Below are 26,279 nucleotides of genomic sequence, written 5' to 3'. Positions count from 1 at the left end.
GGAAATCCCAGGTCAGCACCAAGAACATTAACTGTTAACCTCCTTGAGGCATTAACCTTACCATACAGCTAGTAGTTAAGGACGCCTGTCTGCAGTACCTAAGAAATGTAGGTACTGAACAGCATAGCATGGTTCCTAGTTAGAAATCGCCTTGGGTGTATTAGAGAAAAAAGTCCAGGGTAGTTAGGTCCTCAGCCTTTAGGCCCCAAATTGAAAAGATAGCCACTGCTAGGAAGTGGAAACAATATTCTCTAGTAGGTTGACGTTCACACTCCTAGTCACGAACTTGCAATATGTAAAGACCAAAAACGAATTCCTTTTCTCTGGAGTTTAACCAGGAACACAGGATTCCAGGGATTTGAACAATCAATCTTGAGCTCTCCAGTTTCCGTCTGGGTAAACGGGCAAGGGAATATCATACTTAAACTTGGAGGATTCAAAAGCAAGCTGGTAACCCTCATCACCATGTTTTTGAATTCAACTTCTTCTTACCTTCCTTGTTCTGGTGTACCCCTTAACCTTTTATGACTGCTTACCCCTCTCATAATTGCCTGATACCTATCTCCCTTCTTCCTGTCTCCTGATGGGTTTTATACCTGCTGCCTACTTATAGCATAACTAGCCGGACTGCAGCACATACTACAAGACAAAAATTAGCTCTCAGTATCCTAAACCATGAAAGAGACCGGAAAGCAATTATCTCCTCAGGTGGAGATAGTAAAGATTTTGGAGATAATAGGAATTTCAGCTTTAAACAACTGTGAGTCACTTCCTGGATTGGCAATGCATCACGGAATCTCAACAGAGCTAGGAACTTAGCTCCTATGCTGCCCCTACTCATGGTAACATACGAACTATTAGGGGTGGTGCTGGTATTTCTGGCTTAAAAGACTATTCTTTGTTCTAAACAGCCTCTTACCAACTGCCCTTGACAACAGTTGAGCTCAAACCCACTTACCTCTCCTTTCAGGAGTTGGGGTACATAAAGCTCAACTCTTGATGATCTGGCACCATCATTATTAGTGTTAACTGTTTTCTACTCCTAGTCTACTCCAACTTTTTTTATTCTCTAGTTCCTAGTCTAGTGTTTTGAAGCACCTCTTCAAACCCTGAGAACCTTTTTTTGGTAGTTTATGAATCTACAGCAATTCTGAGACAAACAACCCTTAAGATAAAGTGGAGGAAAAAAATTGCCCTTTACACCTAGCTAGATCTGCTCAAAGGGTGCATATCAAGAAGTAAATGCAATGGAGCAAAAGTGGTATAGTAACAGGAAATATTTAATTTTCCAATCTCCACTTTCCATTTTTATAAACTGAAAGAAAAAAATTTAATATATTACAAAATATCTGTACATAGACAAGGTACACCCGACGGTGGGCCAAAACAAGAGAGAGAAAGAAATACAGTGTCAGGAACCAAAATCAGGGAGAATGAGGTGGCAACTGACACTTTTCTGATATAGTACTCTCTCTCAAAACCTGCTGGCAACCATTTTAGAACTATAACTATTTATGCATGTTACATATATATATATATATATATATATATATATATATATATATATATATATATATATATATATATAAACACATACACACACACACACACACAAAGTGGTTGGGTGATGTCTATGGCATAAGCTAACAGAAGTTCTACTTACAAATTTGTACTAATGGTCCTGCTTTTAAACTTATAGATCTGATGTCATTTCCAAATCCTCATCATTCCTATGGACACTTGGGGAAAAACCTAAAGAAACTGGATCAGGTAAATTTGTTTTTAAAACCACAAAAATGATCATGGTCAAACCAGTTTTGCCTCTCATTCATGAACAGCACCAGATTTCTCATCTGTTCAAAATAATGTATTTAATGAACTAAATATCTTCCATGGTACAAAACATAACCCACTTTTGAATATAATTAATATGTAATTTTCTAATAGTCAAGTTGAACTTCTGCCAAACCTTTACTTCCATCACATTTATAGATAACATAGCTTAACAATTAACAAATACCTGTTCTTCCTCCACATAGATTCCAGGATATTTGAGTTTCTTTTTACCTCTGCTTTTAGAAATAGTCAAAATTACCAAACTTTTTTTCTTTTTCCTTTTAAAAATTAGACTCCCAAAATGGGGGTCCGGGGGGTGAGATGGGATCATACACACACACACACCCACTCTCTCTCGCTCTCTCTCTCTCACTCACCCCCTTCCCTAATAGCAGGGATGGGTGAATGGAGACTTAAGTATATTATTTAGAATATTTGGCATAATTAAAAATAAGGGGTGGAAAGAGGAAGGGAAAAACATTATTGATGACTGTCGATAACCAAAATATAATTAAAATATATAGATTTTTAAAATTCATATTTGATGGGAAACCAATTTTTTTCACTGAAGATATTTTTTAAAGTATCCCAGGCTTAAGTTCTTTAATCAAAAACCGGAGTGGGGCCCAGTGCCTCAAATTCAAGTATTCTAAAATACAAAGGCCCGCGTCTGAGGACTAAGAAGTCAACAGACAAAAGGTTCAAACGAACTTTAATGCAATTTACCAATACTATGTCAGTGAGCCTAGCAAATCTAATCGGACACACTGGTATAAAAAGCCATCAATGCCAAAATGGCTAGAAGGTTCTTTCTAATCAATGTTTGGCCCTGAGGGCAAGGCCAGATCAAAACCCAGAGAATAATAAAGAAATACACACACCGGATATCTACCTATTTCAGTGGGGGGAAAATAGTCTTTATGTAAATAGCTGAAGAGGGTTCTTCTTTCATTTCTTTAAAGTTTTTTATTAGTGCATCTTTCTCTTACAAGTAGTTTTTAATATAAGAACTTGGCATTGAAACATGAAACGTGAATTCTGAAAACTATTCTCCAAGATGCTGAAGCATGTTTGCCTTTTCTTTGTAAAAAAGGGAGCTAACCTACGTTTCACAAATGTCTAGGTCTGTGCAGATAATTTCTATAAATGTGTGTATTTTTAAAACACATTATATGCTGGTACTCACATAGAAATGTAAACCAGAACGAGAAGCCTCCCAAGTTATCCCACCCTGAAAGCATTTCCCTTTTCCATTTCCTGTTTATACTATGGCAAAATTCTTGCCATGATATCTTAATTTAACCCTTTGTACCAAAACGAAAACGAAAACGAATCTCTCTGGAGGAATATCCCTAAAAGAACTGGCAGGATATACCTGCTGAGATGGGTGTATGTCAATACTGTTCTTTCCCCATGGTCTGCTCTTTTAAAATTTTTAAAAAAGGTCTCAGGTATTGATATATCTTCAGAAAAATATCCACCCTAAACTAAGTTACATTTCCATGTATTTTCAGGATTTTTTCCCCCTTTGACAATATTACAATGCTGTTCAAAGATTTTTTTTTTGACATAAAAATATATGTGTAAACAGTATGCTAACTGCTCTTACTAGCCCTCTAGATAAGGAGGCATCATCTCTAACCCCAGCTCAGCAGCAATGTCCTAGGCTGTCTGCATTTATAAATCAACTTCACCATCAGAACATGGTTTTAAAAAAACAAAAAAAAAATATTTTAGAATTGAAGAGTTAACAGAGAACAATATAGGAGTTTGAATTTCCTTTCTTTTATTTCAAAAAAGGTAAAGAATTATCCCAGGTCCTTGGGCATCTCAACGATTTTTTTTTTTTCCAAACAAATGCCTCAAAGAGACAGAAAGAAAAACTCAAGGAAAAAAGATGGGGTAAAGCCTACCTACTTGCCTAAGAATGCCACTTTCTACAACCTGCTTCATGTGCAGGGAGAGGGGGCATGTCTTTTGTCAAAACAGAGCAAACTTTAACGATGAGTAATTTATTTGGAAAAAAGGTATGTTCAAGATGCTCAATGGGGAAAAAAGTTTACTTGAAAGCAAAAATATGAGATGGTAGAGAGGAAGAAACATTTATTTAAATCAGCCAGTCACTCTTTTTTCCTTACAGCAAAATCCTTAGAGCAGCTCAAATTTTGTGAACACTATTCTCTTAAAAAAAAAAAAAAAAAAATTAAAAAATAAAATAAAATAAAAAATAACCCCAAACTTAAAAAACCTAGAGAGCCTCTCCTGAGCCATCTCAAAATTGAAATTGTTCTCTTCTTCTGCTGAGAAGTGCAGGCAATAAACTAATAAAACATTTACTTTTCAATTTAATGACCTCTCCATGTTCTCTACTTATATCTAATAGGTAGAGCTGAAGTAAATATTCTGGCTATAACTCATCCAGGGGGAACTGGTACCAACATCATTATTTTGTAAGTCGCCTGCTAGTAGCAAGTGAGCAAGGAATACAATGGACACCTCTGAAGTAGCCAAATACAGATGATTACCTCGCCCTGGCAAATGAATTCATTAAAGGTTGAGAGAACTGGATGGAAGATGGATAGGGCAGGAATCTCTCAGGACACTGAAGTCTCTGGGTTAGTAAGGAACTCCTCTCCCTCTTCCCCCTCTTGGCGGGACTCTTGTAGGCCCCCGATAGAGTTTTCCATAAGCAGAAGACTGAGCTGGGGCCCCCCAGTTAAGGCCTGCTCCTGAGCTGCTGGCCCCAGTGGTTCCTGGCCCCAGCTCCCCATAGTTTTGCAGTTTGGTCTCTGCATGTGCCACAGAATTGCTGCTTCCCTCAGCCTTCAGGAATGGTTGCCCGACCACTGAGTGTAATGCTATAGGGACCCTAGCAAAACGGAGGTCCTGGTCCCCTGGAAACTGGACTGAACCTGTACCCTGGTAACTGCTGGACTCCCCAAGGTGGCTCACAGAGCCTGAGAAGGTCCTGTTCTTCACCAGGGTCTGGGGCAAGGATTCTGTCAAGGCTGGACCAGAGTTGCGTTCATCAGTGTCAGTGGCACTGAACCCTGTTTCAGGCCCGTCAGTGTTTCCGTAAGTCCTGTTGGGATGGGGTCGGGTGGAGTATTCCATTGGTCTCAAGGCCTGGTGCTCATGTGGCAGGTGGCCAGGAGGCTCTGCTTCAGGCTGGGATAAAAGTTGCAGCAAGGCGGCTGTCACGGCTGGGTTCAACTCCTGGGGGGCGCTGGAAAGATCGCCTTCAACCAGAGGGGGTGGAGGTGGCGGCGGTGGAGGTCCGGGGGGCTCAGGGGGCCTCTTCTCTGGTGGAAGAATGTGAGGAGGACACGCTGTGGAAGGGTTACTTCTTTTAAACACCATCTTAAAAATCACATGTGATTATAAACACAAACACACACACACGCATACATACATACACACTGCCCAACATATATCAATACAAGTAACCAAATATGTATAAAGAATAAAATCTTGGGATCAGGAAATTGCAATTTATAAATAAAATCAAGTGAATCAAAGCAAAACAGTTGCATTCTAGATCTAACAGCTGGTGTTAAAAGATCATATGTTTCAAATAATTGTCCTGATTTTTGTCTGAGATTTCCTCCATTTCCTTCCTTAAGGAACTGTTCTAATATGTAGGTTGTTGGCAGCCTCCCCGCCCCTTTTCACTGTTGGATCAAAACATTAGTGAAAATAAAGTAGAAAGAAGGAAGATGAGAGGGAATAATATACATGCTGTGGTCACATTTCTAGGACATAATCTTGCTGTACAACAGGAGACCTTGCATGGACTTAGCTAACACATTTTACAGAATGTTTGATGATATAAGATTAACACCTGAAATAGAACTTAAATAATATACAGGAAAGATGAAATAAAGTAAAAACTTTCATTACCATCACATATATATATACACACTTGCTTCTCCAAACTTTAGTCCCCTCTCCCCATAACCACATTCTGAAGAATATTAACCGTCATACTGTCATTCAGCTCTGTTACAGTAATCTTCTATAATAATTTTCTATTGTTTTTCAACCTCCCACATTTTTTCCATGCTATGAGAAAAATTACTATAGCAATGTCATGCAGAATAGGCTGTTAATAAATATCTGTTTATCTTGGAGACAGTGACAGGAACTGAGTATTCAGAAATGTATTGAACTAATACTACCCTCTGTCTTTCCACAGATCTTTGTCTTTTTCCAACCACTCCCCAGATTCTTCTCCCCACTGCTGGCTAAATTTGCATAAGCAAGGTAATCATTGTTTGATAATGAACTCCTGCCAAGACAGGCAAGTAGATAGGTAAAATGGCGTTGAGTTTGAGAACACATAAAACCAAGTACAGTCAGTTAGAACAGTGCCTTTGAAGAGCTGGGAGTCACCCTGCTGAAAGAAAAGGTTTAATGTTTTGGGATACCTTCCAAATGATTGAGTTTTTTTGTTCCCTATGGAAGTATATTTTTAAATGTCCATATAGTCAATTCTTTATTATCTGAGCTAGTAATATAAAGTCATTCATTACTCATACAAGCCAAAGATAGTTAAAAACTATTTAGTTATAATTAAATATTTTGGTAGCATAGTTACCACAATTATATTTTTCAAAGATAATCAATAAAGTAAGTATGCATTCCCTTAACATGCAGATGAAAGCACTCTGAAAACACAACAAAACTATAAAGTTGTGCAGGGGAAGAATGAAGGCAGGTGCTATATGCAACATACAAGTAGGGTGACCAACAGTCCCAATTTGCCTGGGACTGAGAGGGTTCCCACATTGCCAACTTTTAAGTTTTAAAACCAGGACTGTACAGGGACAAGTTGGTCACCCTATATACAGTACCCACCCAAGCAACTTGTTGACAGATTGGCTGGCTGAGTAGGTGGTAGGAAAAAATGAATTTAATGACAAAAAATCAGCTATGGAGAACTTACAGCTTGAAAAGTAGACATCCTGAAAAAGGAGAACTAATTGGACTACAAACATCTAGATTTTGGAGCTTTTTGCTGTCAACACTACATATCTCACTACATAAAAACATCACAGTACCAGTTATTTTTAAGTATTTTTGGACAAGACATAAAATGGAACACCAGGATTTTTTTTTTTTTTTAATACTGAGAGCAAACAACTTTAAAAACACCCAACTGCAAAAGTGGGCAAAGCTAAACTTATATTCTTCCAGGCGTAGTACTTTTCACATTTAAACTTTGCCTTTTATGTAAATAGCCTAGTTGTTTCAATAGAACTAATTCTTGAACTCAAATTCGTTCACATGTATGAGAGGATGAAAACTATTCAAAGTAGCAAAAGTAGATGAATTGTAAAGAACTATTAAAGGTCAATAAAACTTCTTAAAGGAATTAAAAATAAAATCACATTAAAAAACTCATACTGTTATAAGATTTAAATTGTTAACAATATTGCCGATCCTTAACGGTTTGTACTAATGGAGGGAGGTATTAATGAAATGTACAAATAACTTAAAAACTTCATTTGACTCTTAGATTTCAACCATAACCCTTTCTCAATGAGTATAGTGTAAACAGTAGCCAAAGTGACAGATTTCCACCTTCTCTGGCTTATTGAGTCTGCCCTCTGGTGGAAGTGCTAATGAACAATAAAATGGCTGAATGAGGCAGCAGGGGAGAAAGCAGCAAGAACAGGAGAGACACATAGGAGATAACAACTGTATAATCCAGAGTGACTTAATAATTAGGAGTGGCATTTTTACTCTCCTCTGAAAAGTAAATCCAGCAATTTTTGGCCATAGGCCAGGCCTGAACTTTACTTCAATTTCTCCTTTTGGCCGATAGCTCGTTGGCTCAATTACTGCTAATTAATTTGAACCACTTCTTTTAGATATTTTGATTATAGCTGAAATTTTTTGTTTTTGTGGGGAGGAGGGTATTAGCGTATGCGATGAGACAAAGAGGCCTGCTTTAATTTTAGATTAGCTTTCTCTGTTATTCCATGTCCTGGAGTCTCTTAAAAACTACTGGAATACATAACAGAATAGCAAAGTAAATTAAGAAACATTAAAAAGAAACACGTTAAGAGAGTACATGAGTTCTAGTTCTGTCTCTGTCAATAAATATGGTTCCAGCAGGGGGACCATAAGCAGACTAATTTAAAAACCTGGATTACGGTTTCCCTCTCTGTAAAGTAAGGGGGTTAATTTTATTTATGTTATCTTCCAGTTTTAAAAAGCTTTACATATGAAAAAATAGCTTATATATTTGACTCTTACGCCAGTGGAAACAAGGAATATTCTGCACCATCCCATATGAAATGTGAATGCAGGACCCTAAAGTCAAAGGTTAGTGTACCTCGTCAACCCTTGTACCTCTTCTCATTCTCCAATTCATGGGGTCTTCGTGGACAGTGAAAATTTCCAAGTTCAAAACATTTTTAGGTAAGTAAAGATTTTGCAAACAGACTGAATCAGACTGTGCATGCTGTGGTCATGTGAGATCAAGGTATAACATATTTCCCTTTTTCAGATTTTTTTCTTTAAATAATGCTCACTTCCTAATCTAAAATCCATTCAACTGTCTCTTTCAGGAACACAGATCTTAAAGCAATCATTTTTACATGCTATTAGTTTTTGGAAAGGAAATGTATGGTTTTAATTATCTACTTGGAAATATTCCCAAAATTTCTTCAGATTAACAATAACACTTTATTAGGGTTTTCTTGACTATATCTTTTAGGCAAGACTCTGGTATCCAACATCCACCACACTAGAGAACAACTGACTTTGTACAATCTGATGATGGTTTGTTTGGAACGTAGATTTTCAAGTACTAGTACTAGTTGGCCACCATACACACAGTGGTTCAAGATGCATCACTAGCTATGGTTGTAGTTTCCACAGGTGAGAACACAAGGACTTTACTTACCTACCTCCTAGGAAATGGAAAAACAACCAGTATATGAAAGGTGCTTTGAGAAGCTCTGAGACTTAAATAAAAGAAGCCGGGCAAGAAAACATCACTTGGTGGTATGTTCTCCTGTAGACTAGGTTACAGAAAAACTGAAACCGAGGCCATTGATGTGAAAAAGAAAATGTTAAAGAGATTTTTAAGAGGATCAACAGCACCTGAGCTCAATGAGATTCATGACCGGTCTGTTTACCTGCTGCCTCCTCCTGTGGCATTGTGGGAGTTCTTCGGGGCCCCTGTGGCCCACTGTTCTTGTCACTGTTGTTTTCCTCCAGGCTGCCTGCTGGCTCCTGGGTTTTCATCAGCTGATTCAAGAGAACTGCCAACATATTCTGCATGTCAGCTGGTGTGCTTGAAGCTTCAGGGGTCGTCTGTTCTGCTGAAGGCTGGACCACTGAAGCAGGGGGTGCCTCCTTCAAAGACTCCTCTGGGCCCATGGGCTCTGAGTCCTGTTGCTGGGAAGTGGCTTCCGTTAGGGCACTGATGGATTGGTTCAGGGCCTCCAGCTGCTGCTGTATCTCAGGGTTGGAGTGGATATTAAGCAGCTGCACCATTTGAGGGATGCTCAGGTCAGTTTGGCTCTGCAGCAGGTTCAATAACACTGCCAATTCACTTTGATTCAATTGCTGTGTAATGTCACCGAGGCCTGTGGAGAGAGAGAATAAAGCCAATATAAGAGGATGAGGCAGGGCAAGAACCTTTGCCTTTTTCAACTGGCAATAATACCCAGCGCATAAAGTTTCATTTTGAATGTCTCATTTTTCATGCCTCAAATTGTCATGATGCAGTTTTGTTATTCTTTATATAATCACTTCACAATACAAGGACTAACTGAAACATCTCTGTATTTTGAGTAAAAGTGATTTCAGTTTACCTTTATTTCTCAAGGTCAGTGATTTTCAACACTTAATGTATGTAAGAATTATTAGGAGAGATTTTGAAAGTCAGATGCCTCAGGTCCCATTCCTAGAAATCTGGAAATGGTTCAGGAGTGTTTATTTTTAAAGCTTTCAAGATGATTCTAATGTGCTGCCAGCACTGAAAACCACTGTTGTAGGTGGACAGGGAAGAGAAAGTGTAGTTCAGAAAAACTAGTGGAACCACAGGGGAACTACTTTTTATCACAGTTCATCATTATACATTTTGAATGTATTTACATCAGATAACAGTCTATAGAACTAACTACATTTAGCAATTGTAATTTAACATGACTGGATTCTAAGAAGTTCTTATCAAAGCTAACATATACAAGGTTCCAAAGTATGTGTGTTAGAGAACCATGGGTGAACTAACCTTAAATTAAATTTGGCTTACCTAATTTACTGATTTATGCCACAGATCTAATTGAGATATAGTGTTCCTTATTTCAGGAAAGGAAAATAATCTACTGTAGACTTTTTACACCACATGTATAAAACTTGGTTTATCTCATTTTCCCTATAATGAGAATATAAATTCTTTATTAATATTTTAGTGGTGAGAGAGAGAGAGACAGAGACAGACAGACATCCTTGCATTTGACTTTCAAAACCTGCCAGAATGTGCTTAAATAAAAGCACAAAGGATCCATCCCAGCACTGACCTATTGCATCCCCAGCCCCAGGCTCCACTTTGCCAGGAGCAGGCTGAGGTGGTGCTGGGCTGCTGTTCTTCACAGGCTCAGCACTTGTCCCTGAGGTAGTTTCTTTTCGAGAGGCTTTGGACGGAGGTGGCTCTTCTACCACAATACCACTTTGTCGCTGCCGTCGCCGTTTCTTACTCCATAATTCATGGCAATCCTGCCAGTGGGGGAGGCTGAAAAAAGACAAAATAAAAGGGAAATTGTATGTGGGAATGTGGTAGTGAGTGAACAGAGGAACGAGATTAAAATGGGAAGGCAAAGAGCAGTGGGAAATGGAAAGGATAAGGAAAACATAAAAATAACCTGAGAGGTTAATAAGTAAACAGTACCAATGTAAAAGGAATCATGGCATATATAGTCTGAGGAAATAAAAATCCAAAAGCTACAGTGAGAAATGAGGATCTTACTAATATCAGAGAAACACCTGCTATATAAATACCCATATTCCAGATGAACAGTTAAGTCTTATAACTATTCTTGCTTGGTATAAGAATAAAGGAGAATTTTATTGGTCAAGTTTCAGTTGGGAATAAACAGCACAGGGATGACTGGCTTTTTAATATCTACAAAAAGTCCAAAGTGGTGATTCAGATCTTGGAACACAAGTATATCAGGATTAAATCACCTGTGTAAAATCAACTTATGTGTTATTTGATCTGTGAAGACCAAAGAACTGGTTCTTTCTTCTTTCTGCCCACTGAATTTCCATGACTGGACATTTTCATTTGTGAAGTTTATTAGAACATTCAGTATACTTCCAGACTTCCCCATAATAATACAAACAGTCCCAGAAGGTCAAATCTTACTACAATAAAGATTACCATAGCCAAAATCTCTCTGTAACAAGAGCTCCCAAATTTCAGTAAAAAGCTTATGTATTTCAAGCCACATGGAATATATCAAAATTCTAGTGCGGTAAATTTCTTTGGAACTACCAGATTTGTAGTTACTACCAACTCGTGTACTAATATCCTATCCATTTCTTTAAGATACATAATCTTTCTGTAAGAAAGAAACGCCTAAAAACTGACGTGAAAGCTAAAATGCTGTCAGTGATAAATTCAAAGGTAAAAGACTTTACTTGCTAGAATGTGAGATGTGAGTGTAACACCTCTGAGGATCCTACAGAATATAGGAAATTCGTAAGATTCTGATAAAAGACAAGACACATTCAAAGACCGTATTTTCTATATCAAAATTTAGGATATATGACCTGACAGTGATGCGAACTACTTAAAATTAGGACTGTCCTTGCAAGTGTGGGATATACATGGTCACTATAGACATAGGGGATTCAGGAAGACAGAAGAGTTAAGAGCAAAAACTAGAAGGCACACCTTTAAAGAGGCTCTATAGGGCAACATGCTGGGGACTCAGCAAAGAAGATTGCTGAGTCAAAGTAGAATAAATATATCTAAATCTATTCCTTGTTTTTAAAAAAACATAAAGCAATAAAACCTCTTATCAACCATAATACTACTACTCAAGGATGCCTCTCCATTTGGGACTTGGCCATTTGTAGTTCCTTTAAAGGATGTATTATTTTGAATTTCTCATCTCCTAGGCCTAGGGGGAGGTTTAGGGTCACTACATGGCTACCAGCACTTACTCTGGAGGATCCATTTTGCTGAGGTCGACATCTTTAAGGAAGTCACTCTGTAGGGTCTGCTCAGCTGTACAACGTTTGCTAGGATCTAGTGTCAGCATGTGGTCCAGTAAATCAAGTGCTGCTGAAGGAATGCTGTGGAAAGAAGAGAAAGAACAAGTTCACAACGATCCCATAGTTCTTAAACCTGTAACCTTGTGTCAAAGGTTTCTGAATTTCCAGCTCCACGTAGAACTGTGGAGAAGGGGTTGGAAGCTGGCTAAATAAGCAAGCAGATTTGATTCTACATAAGGTTTATGAAGTGTAATAATGCAGGTAGAAAACATGAAGCCAGCAGTTATGTTCTCTTTTTGTCTTGGGAAGATCAAGAGCACTATGAGGAAATTTACATATTGATCAAAATAAAATGGTTTTCCATGAGAAAAGAAAAAACTGCAAAGGGCTGTGACAATACTCATACACTGTTCAAAAATAAAATGTTTTCCTATGGTGCACTGACATAATAAATTGGGATAATACTAATTCCCTAGGCCAGGAAAAAGTGAAGTCCAAACACAAGCCAAACACAGAAAACAGATGTATGTTTTTGCCAAACTCACAAAGAAAATTCTTCTCGTAGACGCCTTCTATATTGCTTCTTCGGTTTCATGGTATTGAAGTATGGCAGCTTGATAACATCAGGCCACACAGCTGGACAAGGGCTACCACAGAGTCGACTGAAAACAAAGCAAAAAGCAAGAACAAGGAAGTAAGTGAGTCAGCATCCTGAATTCTGGAGACTCTAGAAGCAGAAATGATTACCTCCTGAGGTCTGGGGGATCTTGGCTTATTAAATTAGAGGGCATGAAGAAAGGTAAAAATCTGACTTCACTGCTTTAAGGACAGAAAGAGTAGGGCAGAAAGAACTGGTTACAAGTTAGTGAAGAGAAAATACCGGCACAATAGTCCAAATTATCCACATACATGGTTTTGTAAAACATATATATATTTTTTGACTATTAAAGAAGTTTATTTAACAAAAAAGTTCAACATGAAAATGTACATGACCCGAATTTTATATTGTAGTAAATACAACAGGAGCTGTGGTGAGGGGACATGTGGAAGCAGTTGATTTCTCTGGTGAAGAAAGCCATTCTTTTCTTTATACTCATTCCAAGGCTTCTAACATGATGATACTATTTCCTTGAATTACCACCATTCCAATATTGTTTTGTTGCCCACTAGCTGCCATCACCACACATTCATCTATCAAAAGATTCATAAAAGGATCAAATCCCTGCAATATTCCGTGGACATGTCTGCCACCACGTAATTTCAATAAGTCTTGTCCATAAATTTTTTTCAACTTGGGAGGGTGAGCTTTGCTCATGGTGCCTACTCAGTGAGCTCAAAGATGCCTCCAAATGGAATTTGTGGCCTCCCTCACCACATATTTTTAATCTTCCACAGAGGTTTTTGTTACCAATTTTGTTCTGTTCAGTTAGTGTTAATATCAAAGGGCTGAGCTGGTCCTATAATGCCCCTATAGGAAAAATTGGCAGAAGAGAGTTTAAGACTGAAAATTTTGATACAAAATTGAGTTTACTATATAACAAGGAGTTATATACCATCTTTTAAAAAGTCTACATTAGCCTGCTACATGCTTTACTTTAATCTTACTGAAAAAAACAACACCACAAAAAACCCGTAACAACAAAAACCCAAATTCCACCCTAACCCCAGACCTTCCTAAAGTCCTCTATTATAGGTCCTATTTTATAATTATCTGTTTACACACTGTACTACTTACTAAACTCTGAGCTCTTTGAAGGCAGGGACCTATCTTATTTCTGAACCCTAAAGTTTAACAGAGAAAGGAATTTGTTACAAAACAGGCTCAATAAATGTTTGCTGAATACATCTGAGCTCGACCTAACCTAAGAATGATATAGCTACCCTGAAAATGGCATGATTTTTTTATGAATAAAAAATATGCAAAGACCTAAAAAGTAGGTAGAACAGAACTTCGTTAAACATATATATAGCCCATGACAAAATAGATGGTAAACCTGATTGAATGTAAAGAAACTTACTTGGACATAAGGAGCATAAAATCATTTAGTAGAATGACTGAAAAGTGTTAGAAATTAGGGGATGAGATTATCACACCTGGGCACTCAGAGCACATGCACAGCTGTACCTGATCAGTTCTAGCTGAGCCAGTTCCAGATTGGCTTGAAAAATAGGCTTCTTTGTGAACAGTTCCCCAAGGATGCATCTAGAAAGAGTAAAATTGAGAGGTCAGAAGAGAAATCCCTGGAGCCTATTTCAAGTGTGTCTCAATAAACTTTTATAGTATTATCAGGCTGCATCTAATATATACCATGTTGTAAATTAGCCCAAAACTGCGGTGTTTGAGTTTCACAAAAGAAAATGTTTCTTGCAGTGAAAATAGACAGTATAAAGGGTTTAAATTTGCCAGTACATCAAACTTTTCCCACCTATAAAGGAGAGTCTATATATAAGCAGAAAAAGGGAGTCAAAAGACCTTTTCCATCAATTCCATTGTAAATTAAGGAAATAACAAAAGACTAAAAAACCCACACTTCAATTTTACAAGGATGCTCAGTAGTTCCTATAAAGAGAATATTAGCTTTCTCATTTATCTGCTCTGTAGAAGTGCACTATACTATAGCCCTCTTGGCACCGTAGTTGTAAAAAAAAAAAAAAAGTTTATTGTCATCAGCCAAGATCAGTTTCAATAGGATTTTCAGATACACTATGTTAAACACCTTTACCATTTTGAAAAGGCCTTTCAAAACTATATTGATGTATTTACATAGTTTCCAAATTTCTCTCCACAAATTAATTACAAAAGGGAAACTAGTAACTATTTAGTGGGAGGAAAAAACCACCACCTCAACCAAGTGACCAAAATTAACATCACCAATAAGAGGCAAACGGGGTTGATGTTAAGTACAAATGTGATACCTTGAAAAGAACACTTATGAAGTATTCCAGACAAAAATTCATAACCTGAACCTATTTAGTAATTGGTCTGTATTTTTCAAAAATGAAAATGCCATGAAGGACAAAGAAAGGCTAAGGAACTGTTTCAGGTTAAAGAATGGCAACTAAATATAATATATGATACTGGGTTGAATCCTTTATCAGGTAAGGTATTATTTCCAGGACATTATTAGGGTACTGACAAAATAAGAATATGATACACTATTAAATAAAAATAGTGTATCAATGTTAAATTTCCTGAATTTGATAATTGTACTGTGCTTATTTAAGAAAATATCTTTGTTCTTAAGAAATGTACATTAAATATTAAGAGGGAAAGGAGCATGATATATACAACTACTTTCAACTAGTTTTGGAAAAAAATATAGTATATTTATAAACACACACATTTTACTCTATGTATAAATTGTATGTTGTATGATATATACACACACAAATATACATATATGAATATAAAAGCAAATGTGGCAAGATGTTAAAAATGAGTAACTCTACCGTGAATGAATCTCAAAATAATTATGCTGAGTAAAAGATGCAAGAGGGAAAAAAGCATATACTGTATGATTACATTTATATAAAATTCTAGAAATGGAAATCAATCAATAGTAGGGTTTCCAGGCGGGAATTCTGGCCCGTTCTCAGGAATTTTTTTCTGCTTTCCGGTTCCTGAATCCTGAGAAAGGTTGGTTGGGAAATTGGGAAAATTGGCTCCTTGAACCCACGTGGTTGGTAGTATCGGCCAACACTTTGTGGAAACAATTCATCGTGGAGAACAGGAAACAGTTTATATCTCAGGATTCAGGAATGGGAAAGCGAAAAAAATTCCTGAGAACGGGCGGGAATTCGCATCTGGAAACCCTTTATCAATAGTGATAGAAAGCAGAATAGTGACTGCCTGAGAATGGGATGGTGTGGACAGAAGAAAGAATACAAAGGAGCACACGGAAATTTTTGGAGATGATAGAATCTTGGTTGTGGTGATGGTTTTCACTGGTGTATACAACATGTACACTTTAAATATGTATTCGATATCTCAAAAGGTTAAAATAGTGAATCTAGATAAAGGCTATACTAAAGTTCTTTGTACTATTCTAGTAATTTTTCTGTACATTTGAAATTATTTCAAAATAAACTTAAAAACAAATGAAAAAATTATATGAATATTTTACACTTTTTTATTGTGTGAAATATTTCATTTTTTAAGAAGAGGGGAAAGAAAAAAATGGATCTCTTCTCTAGCCTGTGCTTTCAAACGAAATTTATTCATAAATACGCACAAAACCAATGTTTAGTTTCACTTTGAAATTATTTTGCTTGACGAAATTTGAGAAAGCAAAACAGACCTAGCTCTTAGTTATTATTAGCACCTTTCTATTAACATTTGTTAATCTCAAATGACAAATTCTTCTAACATTCTCTCAAACCTTCTCCAGAGATTAGAAAAAAGTAAAAATAAAATTTAATTGTTTCCAATATTAACTGCCAAATCAAATTCCAAATACAGTGCTGTCACAACTGGTAAAATAAGAGACCAAAAAAAAAAAAAAAGAAAGAAAAAAGTTGGGCTTTCAGACTCTAGGTATAATTTGTTATAACAGTCTTTCTAGCTTCTTCCCTGATGTTCAAAACTGAACTGCTCCAGCAATTCTCTGAAAAGAACTTCCTACAAAAATATCTTCAGAGACTACCATGGATCACCAAAGTAGTAAGTTCACATCAGAAGTCAAATAAAATCTCAATTCAATGAGTCACTGGTCTTTAAAGAAAACCTACTTTTCTATAATTTTAATTTCCAATTGTGTGTGTGGTGCTTTTTTTTGGTTTTTTTTTTAGATTTCAGTCTGCTGGTGGGGCAGATATTGTTATGTAATCAACACTTTGCTACTGCACTAAGGTGGCAGGTTGCAGAGACTGAATTAATAGAGCTATGAACTTTCCCTGTACATTTTAATGGGGCGTTAACTTGAGAGCCTAGTTGTGACAATTTAAATGCTAACACTGTTGAAAAGCAAATAGTCCAGAACACAAACACGCCCAGCTTGAGTCAGTAAAATTTAACTAAAGCTATACTTGAGTTGGGTAGGCTACCACAGAAAGTATGCTCTTTTCCCTCACTCTTTTGAATTTTGAAATAAAACCCCACAGTGCTCCTTTTAAAGAATGACATTAATAGAGGAAAAGAATGGGGAGGAAAATGATATACTCCACTGGCAAGTACGTATGTCAGAATTCTAAAGCATGGAGCCCAAGGACAGTGTATTACACATAAATCATACAGCATTAAGAAACAATTAATGAACATGGCCCACTAAAAATGCTCCTTACAAAAATTGTAAATATCATTTTCCACTAAAAGGAACTAAGAGTCTTTAGAGAAATGGCTGATACCAGTTCTGGGGCAGAAAATGAACAGGATAAGCCTGGAACCAGAAAACAAGGAAGGCAATCCAAGACTACTATGGTTTTATCAAAAGGATTCAAGAATTAACCTAAATAAACTCCTACTGGCCAAAGACTGGAAAGTTTGAACAGGAATTAATCATAATCGATTAAAACACATCAAATATATCCATGAGTTCATAATGAAACTAAAAAACAAACCCCAAAACTCCTCTCTTTGGTCCTCTTTGGAGAATGTTAGGAAACCACCTCATTATCTTGAAAACTGGTAAATAACGTGAAAGAATTAAACCTTTATCCCTACTTTTTCCATATCACTTGTACCTACAGTTAGCCAAATAGGTAAGTTATTTTTATTCTAGGAAGGAATGATATAATTAGAATGTCACCATCACAAAACAACCACAAATGAATTAATGGATGTGGATCATTAATAGCTGATAACATTTCAAAAAGAGAGAATTAAATATTATGTAAAGTGGTGTGTGTATGTGTAAATCTGCCCTGATAGGGGTATTTTATCAGACATTGTTTAGAATTGCCTGTATAAGGTGATAATAAAAAGCAGACTAATTAGTAATGAATTATTTTGTTTTTAAATTCTTTTACAGATAATGTACCCAGTTATTGCCTGTACTCTAGGCAGAGGCTTTCACTGCTTCCCACACCCAACTTTGATGTATTATTGACTATATAATCTGTCAGAAGTACTCAAAACCACCTGTAAAGTAGTTTCAGAGTCAGTGGGCGATTGGGAATCAAACCTGAATTCACCTACAATTTACAGGAAATAAAAGGGATAAAAAAGCATGCTAAAAAAACATCACGAGGATGCAATTAGCAAAATCCAGACTGTGGGAAACTCTATAGGACAAATGACACTGTTTCTTCTAAGGAAATTATAAGGGGACCCAAGAGAGATGGAGGGATAATCCATAATTAAAAGACTTGAGATAATCAACTGCAATCTATGGACCTTATTTGAACGTATTTGGATTCCAATTTAAACTGTGTTAAAAGAGAAAAGACAATTGATGGAACATTAAAAAAGTGTCTCTGATATTAAGAAATATTCAGATTTCTCTGAAATGTGCCTAAAACTTTATCCCCATCCTTTTGAACTTAAAGAAAAGCTGCAAAAGGTCAACGTACAGAGAAAACAGTGTACAAATTCAACAATATGTTGAGTTACAAACAAAAGAAATGAAGGGAGCCTTACCCACAGCTCCAAACATCAATGGCTGGTGTGTAACGCTCCTCTCCTAGCAGAAGTTCTGGAGGTCGGTACCACAGAGTAATGACTTTGTTTGTATAAGGGCGACTGAAATATAAAAAATAATCATGACATACCCGTAAATGGCTTCTGATGCAAAATACTTGTACACTTGAATACAAACAGAAATATCTACCAATTAAAGATGGGATTATCAAAACAGCTCCACAGCAACCTAATAGTTCAAAAGTAAACTGGACAGAAGTAGGAAATGAAGAAATAACTTCCATTCCAATTTGGGTTGATTTATTTCAATCTAAGGCTAATTCAGGAATTTAGATAGAATTTACTGTCTACAATCTAGGTGGTAACACATTTAGAAAATCAGAGAACTCTGACAGTTATTGCATCTTATAGGACACTACGGTTTCCAAGAATAAAAAAAGGATTCTTTCCTATTTTCCACATGTAATTTTGATGAATGCCTCACCTCTCTTCAGAGTTATAGAGTCGAGCAAGTCCAAAATCTGCTAGTTTGATTTGCCCACTGTAAAACAAAAATAATTATTTTCATAAGTAACAGCGGCAACCTCCAAATTATACCTAAAAAGTGCTAATTTATGAGTTAAAGGAACTGCAAAAATGAATTTTAACCTCTGTTCTCTTAGTTCTATTAATGATCACTCTCCCAGAGTAAGCCTCTTTTGACTACTCCAATTTACAAAGCCTTAGGGTTTTTTTTTTTTGACAACTACTGTATTTTGTATTTGACTCAACTAAATATTTATTTCATTTCTTGGCAAACAACAGTAGCTAGAACCTGCAAGACTAAATACTTATTGTTGGGGAAGAAAGAAAGGAGCTGTTCTAGATTAAGAGAGATTTACAATGTGATATAGAGATGATGTATTATAGAACTGTTCACTTGAAACCTATGTAATTTTACTATTGTCACCCCAATAAATTTAATTTAAAAATTAAATTAAAATTTAAAAATTAAAAAAAAAAGATTTAAGAGGCCTATCAACAAATCCAATTCATAATCCTTGACTGATTCTGGTTTGAACAAACTAGGTATGTATGAAAGACATTTTTGACAACTGAAAAAATGTAACATATGGACTGAGTGATAGAAGATAGTAGGTAACAATTAATTTTGTTGGGAGTATTTAGGGGCAAATGTAATGATGTCTGTAATTTACTTTAACTCAAGCAGAAAAATTAAAAGGAAGCAAATATAGTAAAATGTTAATTGTGTATGTATTAATTATTAATTATATTATCTCAATTTTTGTTATGAAAATTTTGATTTTTTAAAAAAGTAAACAATGTGGCTATTAACAGATTTTTTTCAAATAGGGAACATAGCTTTGATCTGAGCAAACAATTATTATGATGAATGAGGCCCCTTCTACTAACCCACTGCCATCACTTCTTATACCAGGATATATAACTATTGCCTTAGAGAGGTCTCAAACTTTAATATGAAATAAAAATCACCTGGAAAACTTGTTAAACATTTCCTGGACCCCATTCCCAGAGGTGCTGAATCACTAAGGTCACAGCCCATAAATCTGAATTTCTAACAAACCACAGGTGATGCCAAAGCTGCTGGTCTGAGAACCATACTTCAAGAGCCACTCCCTCCAAGGGATCACACCCATGTTTCACTCTCAGTATTCTGTCTTGACAGTGCTGTCAAGTAATATTTTAATAAACTGCAACACAAAATGTTGGGAAACTATTTAAAAACCATTTATTAACAATTTTAGATTAATCATATTTATCTAAATTCTTATGTAGCCTATTTATTTACATTTACATCTTGTATTTACATCTCTTGGGGAGTGAAATGCCAACTCACTCTTTTTTAAGGAATTGGGGATATCGCAGGTGCGTGATAGCTCAGATCAGGCAGAAAAATAAGATAGAAAAAAAGAGGTTATGCTAGGAGGTGCTCCTCAAAATATTAGCAATGGGACACAATAGTAAAACAAGGTAACTACTACAGGCATAACTTGTTTTATTACGTTTTGCTTCATTGCACTTTTTCAGCATGGAGGCAAGATCCCCCAACAGCAAAAAAAATTAGGACTCAATGAAGGCTCAGATAATGGTTAGCATTTTTCAGCAACAAAATATTTTTAAATTAAGGTATGTACATCATTTTTTTTAACGCTGTTGCACTCAATAGACTACAGTATAGTGTCAACATAACTTTTATGTGCGCTGGGGAACCAAATTTGTGTCTTGCTTTATTGTGATATTTGCTTTATTGCGGTGGTCTGGAACCGAACTCGCAATATCTCTGAGGTATGCCTGTAACAACAAAATTTTACATGAAATCAATCCTTACCATTCCTAGTGAAGATTATGGGCATCTTACCTACTTTCCTCAAATATCATTACTTTTTTTTTTTAATGTGAAATAACAGAATGTATAATGCAAATAGAACCATTTAAAATTGTACTGTCCAATGCATTTTCTGCCTCAAAGGATTGCAGAAAGTTAGACATCGAAAATATCATTACATTTTAAAGTTCAATTTATAAGCAAATTCTGAGAAAAGCAAAAAGTAAAACAGTAGCTGACTTGAGCCTTATAGAGACAAAAAGGGTTTCTCAAATTTCTTGGCATCTCTCTTACTCTGAGAGCCTGAGGTGATCCAAGATTCAAGGCATACAGTAGGACTCAAAGTTAAAATGGCAACAAATATATATATAGTTAAAGAAAATTCGGCTAGACTTAAACATCACCAGCACCTAGCAAATTTTGTAATCCATCCCCTCCCCCTCTCACTCTCAGTAAATGACCTTCATTGAAAGCAGAAATTATCAGGTGAGAGTTACTTAACATCCTCTTTCACCTGTAAATTTTTTGCATCTATAACCTCCCTTCCTTCTTTTCCTTCAATTACAGAAGAAGTGTGTCAATCTCTTCTTGTTCGAGGACAATCAACACCTACAAGTGTGGCTATTGCCTCCTGTGGCCTTGATCCTATCTATAGAACCTTGTTCCTTTAAATTATTTTGATTCTTTCCTGAATCTTCAATGTCTCCCTCTCTATTGATTTTCTTTTCCCGTAGTATTTAAATATGCTCAAACCTCTGCATCCTTAAATAAAAAATAAAAACAGAAAAATTAAAAAAAAATTAAAGACACACCTACCATCACCTTCCTACTGTGCTACCCACCCAATTAGCCCACACTGTCACCACTGACCTTTCAATTTTCATATTCTCTTATTAGATCTTATACTCTGTCTGCATCATCTTACATCTATGATCAATCACTTCTTAAACTTGCCTATTTTGCATTTATGATTTATTTTCTTCTACTTTCTCTGACCATCTCTTTGAATTCCATCTTGACATCTTTTCTATGCTTGACAACTCCTGAATCCATACCGCTAATTTGGAACTCCCGTGTGACCATATGCCTATTAGGTATCACTAACCTGGATATGCAAGACATATCCAAAAGGGATTTACTCTTCACCCCACCCATCCTGCTCTTCTTTCTGTAATCCTTATATTGACCATAGTGCCACCCACCTAGCAAGTTTCTCATCAGAAATCTGTGAGGTATCTTAAAGCACTTTCTTTTATTCCCTACCATTCACTTCGTCACCAAAGTTTATTGATCTACCCAGTCCATCCTGTCCATCTCTATCAGCAATGTCTTGGCTAGTTCAAGCACATATTAATTAGTGTTCTTAATCTTAATAGGTCTCCTTGCCTCCAGTCTATACCCCATATAGTGACCATTTAGTGACTTTTCTGAAACAGACTAATTGTGTCTCCTCTACCTAAAATGATTTGATCTCATTTATACTTGTATAATTAAGATATAATGAACATCATGGAGCCCAACCCTACTCTCCTCTCCCTCATCACCTCAGGACTTCTTACCATTCTCTCTAGGCCATCTCACCCAGAAGTCTCTGTGTAGACAGAACTAAATGGGAAAGAGCAGAGGCTTGATGGATCAGACTAGATCATGAGACTCCTGCATCCTGCTTAGCTCCCTGAATATGGGAAGTCAGGGACAGAAAGAGGCTTGACCCACCAGAAAGGACACCAAGCAGGAATGCAGTTACTTCCTGGCCTGAGACATCCCCCACAGAGGAGCAAAAGGACCAGAAAAATGTATATTAATACTATAATCCAGAAAGCTATAGTCCAGAAAGCTATATTAAATGTATATAAATATTACAGTCCAGGACTTAATGATAGCCATCATTAAATTCTAGAAGACTTATTACTATGGATGTAGATTAACCACACCCAGCTTTAATGAGAATTGTCGGTCAAAGAGATAGCAACAGAAAGGAATAATCTCCTAATATCAAGTTCCGTCTCATAAAGATATTTACGTACAAATATATACATTTTATGTATTTTTAAATTTAAAATGAACTAATTTTTAATTTAAAAACAAAGACTTAACCAAGCCAATACCCTTTAATGGCTGCCACATATAAAGTTTAAGTTCCTTAGTGACATATACAAGATCCTTAAATTGGCTCCTTACAACTGTCTGGTTTCACCATTCTTGCCCTAGCAATAATGACTATTTACATTTTCCAGACATACTATTTTCACATTTATGTGCTTTTCGCTATGCAATATCTTTTGCCTAGAAACTTAACCCTCAGTTGTAAGTCTTTCTGGTAAATTCCTATTCATTCCTCAAGACCGCATCTTCCCAGGTGCTCCCAAATTCAAGGCAAAAAAATGGGCTTAATAAATGTTCACTGAATTGAGCAATTTATTTGTTTAGCTACCCTACTAAACTCTGAGCTCTCCAGTGGCCAACCATGCCATGTGGAACTTTTAGTGCTAAAACTAAGACAGTCCTGGGCAACCCTGGATGGTTGGTCACCACAATCCACAAAGATAAAAAATATGTCATAATCATTCCATATTCCTATCTGTTATAATGTTTATCAAATATAATGTTTATCAAATATAATTGAACAGAAATATTTAAAACAATGGGTGAATCAAAGATGGCTGTAAACAGCCCAATTTCCTAAATAAGTAAACATTGGCCTGATTTCAATGGTACCAGACTTACTTTTTATTCCTCAAGAGACAGGGCTATTACCAAAGACTAGTGCGCATAATACATCTGATATCACCAATGCAGTTTAGGCAAATAGCCAGAGAGGAAGAACGTAGGTGATAAAAACGTCTGAAGAATTAACACTGTCATCACCAAACTCATGTTAAGACCTGGTGCTGGGCAGAAAGGTCAATCACCTGCTACACCTGTGTTTACTATGAAATTCGGTAACTGAGAAAGTCTCAAAAGCACCTAAAAGAGCAGGCACATTTCTCCCCACTAGACAAGGGAGAATTTCACTAAGATCTCAACATCTATCTCAATTTGCCTAGGACCACAATATTATTTACTAACTATGGCAAAAAGCTCCCTGAATATTCCTGTAAGGTGTGATTCCCTAAAATGTTTGCAATTAAAAAAACCTTTACAATTCTACCTCTGTTAATTCCTTATTAACAATAAGTCTGCACTCTGCTGATCAGGATACCCCTATGATAAGCTGTTCCTAAGGTATAAACATCAGATGTATGTAAATGCAAAAAACGGCATTATTGAGTTTACCTATAACCCCAATTAACTAGCTGAAACTAAGAGGGTCAGAAGAGAGGAAGAAAATGCTTATCCTCATTTGATTTTACTAAATTACCTGTTGTTCAGCAAAATGTTAGAACACTTAATATCTCGGTGCAGGAAATTCTTTTTGTGACAGTAATCCAATCCTTCCATTAGCTGTTTCATGAATGACTTGATATGGTCCTCAGAAAAGTGCACCAAACCAGATTCTAACAGTCCCATTAAGTCATGGTCCATATACTCAAATACAAGGTAAAAGGCACCTATGCAAGATGGAAGAAAAAAAATTAAAAACGAGAAAAATGAGTATTAAATGACAATGCCTCAAATTTTAATATAATTCTGGAGATGACCATAAGACTCTTTGGAACCACAGCTTAATTTTACAGATGAAGAAACTGAAACTCAGAGTAGTTGAATAACTTGCCCTTTCTAATAATAACAGAACTACTATTTGAATTAATCTTCTGACTCCTAGTCCAGTGCTCTTTGGACTATTTATGTCTTGAGGCGGACAACTGCGCTGATCAGGTTGTGTTATTGGTCTTTTATGATCTAAGTCAGTTGGCAAATTACAGACCTTGGGCCAAATCCAGTCTGCTTGTCTGTTGTAAATAAGGTTTTATTTGTAACACACAACCATGTGCATTTTTTACATATTGTCTGTGACTACTTCTGTAGAAGTCTTTACCTTAGTAAATAGGACTCACATTAATATGCCAGGGCAGTACGAGCTACTCAGTATAAATTATTAGTGAAATTTATAGTATTTTAAGAATTGAAAGAAAGGTGAATCATCCAATTAAACTCCCTAAACGTAGAAGTAGATAAAAGGGGAAGTACACTAAGAAAACTGTAAAAGATTTGAAATCCACATTATCATTCCATTTTCGACAGGGTGCGTGATAGACAAATATCGTAACATAAGAAATACTAGACCTAGTTAGACATTGAACTATCCAGTCTAAAAGTCTGTCTCATAGTAGCATAAAGGCAAGGATTCTTAATCTGGGTGGTAGGCTTCAAGGACTTTTCAAACTCTCTGAAACAGTATGCAACATTTCAAAGGTATTTCTTTGAAAAATGGATCCATGTTAAAAGAGGTCCATGACTCCAAAAAAGTTAAGAACCACTGCATTAAGGGAAGATCTTAGAGAGATGTAGCTACAATTTCATACAAATTAATAAGAAAAATACTAAAATTGCAAAGATAAGTAGACAAAGGACACAAAAAGACAACTCAAAAAAGAGCAAATAAAATTGATAAACATGGAAAAAAAACTCAGATGTAATACAAGAAATGCAATCCAAAATATCATACTTCACTTATCAATACGATAATTTTTAAAAAATATATACTGAATGCTAGGGAGGATAAAGTGAAATGGGCACTCACTGGTGGGACATAAATTATTACTCTCTTAAAAGCAATCTAACATTAAATATGAAAACCCCTTTGACAAAATAATTCTACTTCTAAGAAACTATATTAAGAAATAAATCTATAATAAATGCAAAGATTAATGCCCAAAGATGCTTAATGCGGTGCTATTATATATATATTTTTTTTAACTGGCAACTAACTGCTCAACAGGGACTGGTGAAGCAAATTTGGATTCATCTACTTTTATGTACAGTCATTAAAACATGTTAAAGACATGGGGAATTGCTTATGACAAGTTATAAACACTAAATATAATTTGATCTTAGTTATGTTGAAATAAATATATATAATAAGTACTAGAAAGAAATATGCCAAAATGCTAATGCTATAGTGGGTTTCTATGGACGGTGGTATACTAGGATAGAGAGAAAGAGAAGTGATTGCCATTTTCTTTTTCTTATTCTTTTACATTGTCAGTTTTTCCACAATGGACACACAGAACATCTATCCATCCATTCATTATTTATTTAAAAAAATAGGTTAAATTCTTTTTAAAAAGAATTTAAACAGTACATGACAAATTATTTAAGCAGTATGGAATGGCATGGATGAAG

At 36.1% G+C, this 26,279-nt stretch overlaps 1 protein-coding gene and 1 pseudogene across 15 annotated transcripts in view; both read right to left on the bottom strand.

The window, feature by feature from the left end:
• The window catches only part of CDK12 (cyclin dependent kinase 12), a 71,688-nt gene that overhangs the window by 29,166 nt on the left and 16,243 nt on the right, over positions 1 to 26,279 (bottom strand). For 7 of the 15 annotated variants that reach the window (XM_074320421.2, XM_074320423.2, XM_074320422.2 and 4 more), the window contains exons 6-14: positions 24,355 to 24,544; positions 19,131 to 19,187; positions 18,647 to 18,748; positions 14,198 to 14,275; positions 12,618 to 12,734; positions 12,022 to 12,153; positions 10,374 to 10,585; positions 8,985 to 9,437; positions 4,362 to 5,165 (exon numbers count right to left, since the gene is read on the bottom strand). In XM_074320421.2, coding sequence (XP_074176522.1) covers positions 4,453 to 5,165; positions 8,985 to 9,437; positions 10,374 to 10,585; positions 12,022 to 12,153; positions 12,618 to 12,734; positions 14,198 to 14,275; positions 18,647 to 18,748; positions 19,131 to 19,187; positions 24,355 to 24,544 — 2,054 coding nt within the window. In that variant the 3' untranslated portion in view covers positions 4,362 to 4,452. Of the gene's footprint in view, positions 1 to 1,259; positions 5,166 to 8,984; positions 9,438 to 10,373; positions 10,586 to 12,021; positions 12,154 to 12,617; positions 12,735 to 14,197; positions 14,276 to 18,646; positions 18,749 to 19,130; positions 19,188 to 24,354; positions 24,545 to 26,279 lie in introns of those variants that run through there. The other 8 variants (XM_019747677.3, XM_074320431.2, XM_074320430.2 and 5 more) reach the window with 4 other exon arrangements.
• LOC109455831 (small nuclear ribonucleoprotein G pseudogene) lies at positions 12,741 to 14,190 on the bottom strand (annotated as a pseudogene).

The sequence above is a fragment of the Rhinolophus sinicus genome, chromosome 12 (genome assembly GCF_057876585.1).
Source record: "Rhinolophus sinicus isolate RSI-liver-muscle chromosome 12, RSI-T2T, whole genome shotgun sequence".
NCBI lineage: Eukaryota > Metazoa > Chordata > Mammalia > Chiroptera > Rhinolophidae > Rhinolophus > Rhinolophus sinicus.
This window is presented reverse-complemented; position numbering and strand designations above follow the sequence as displayed.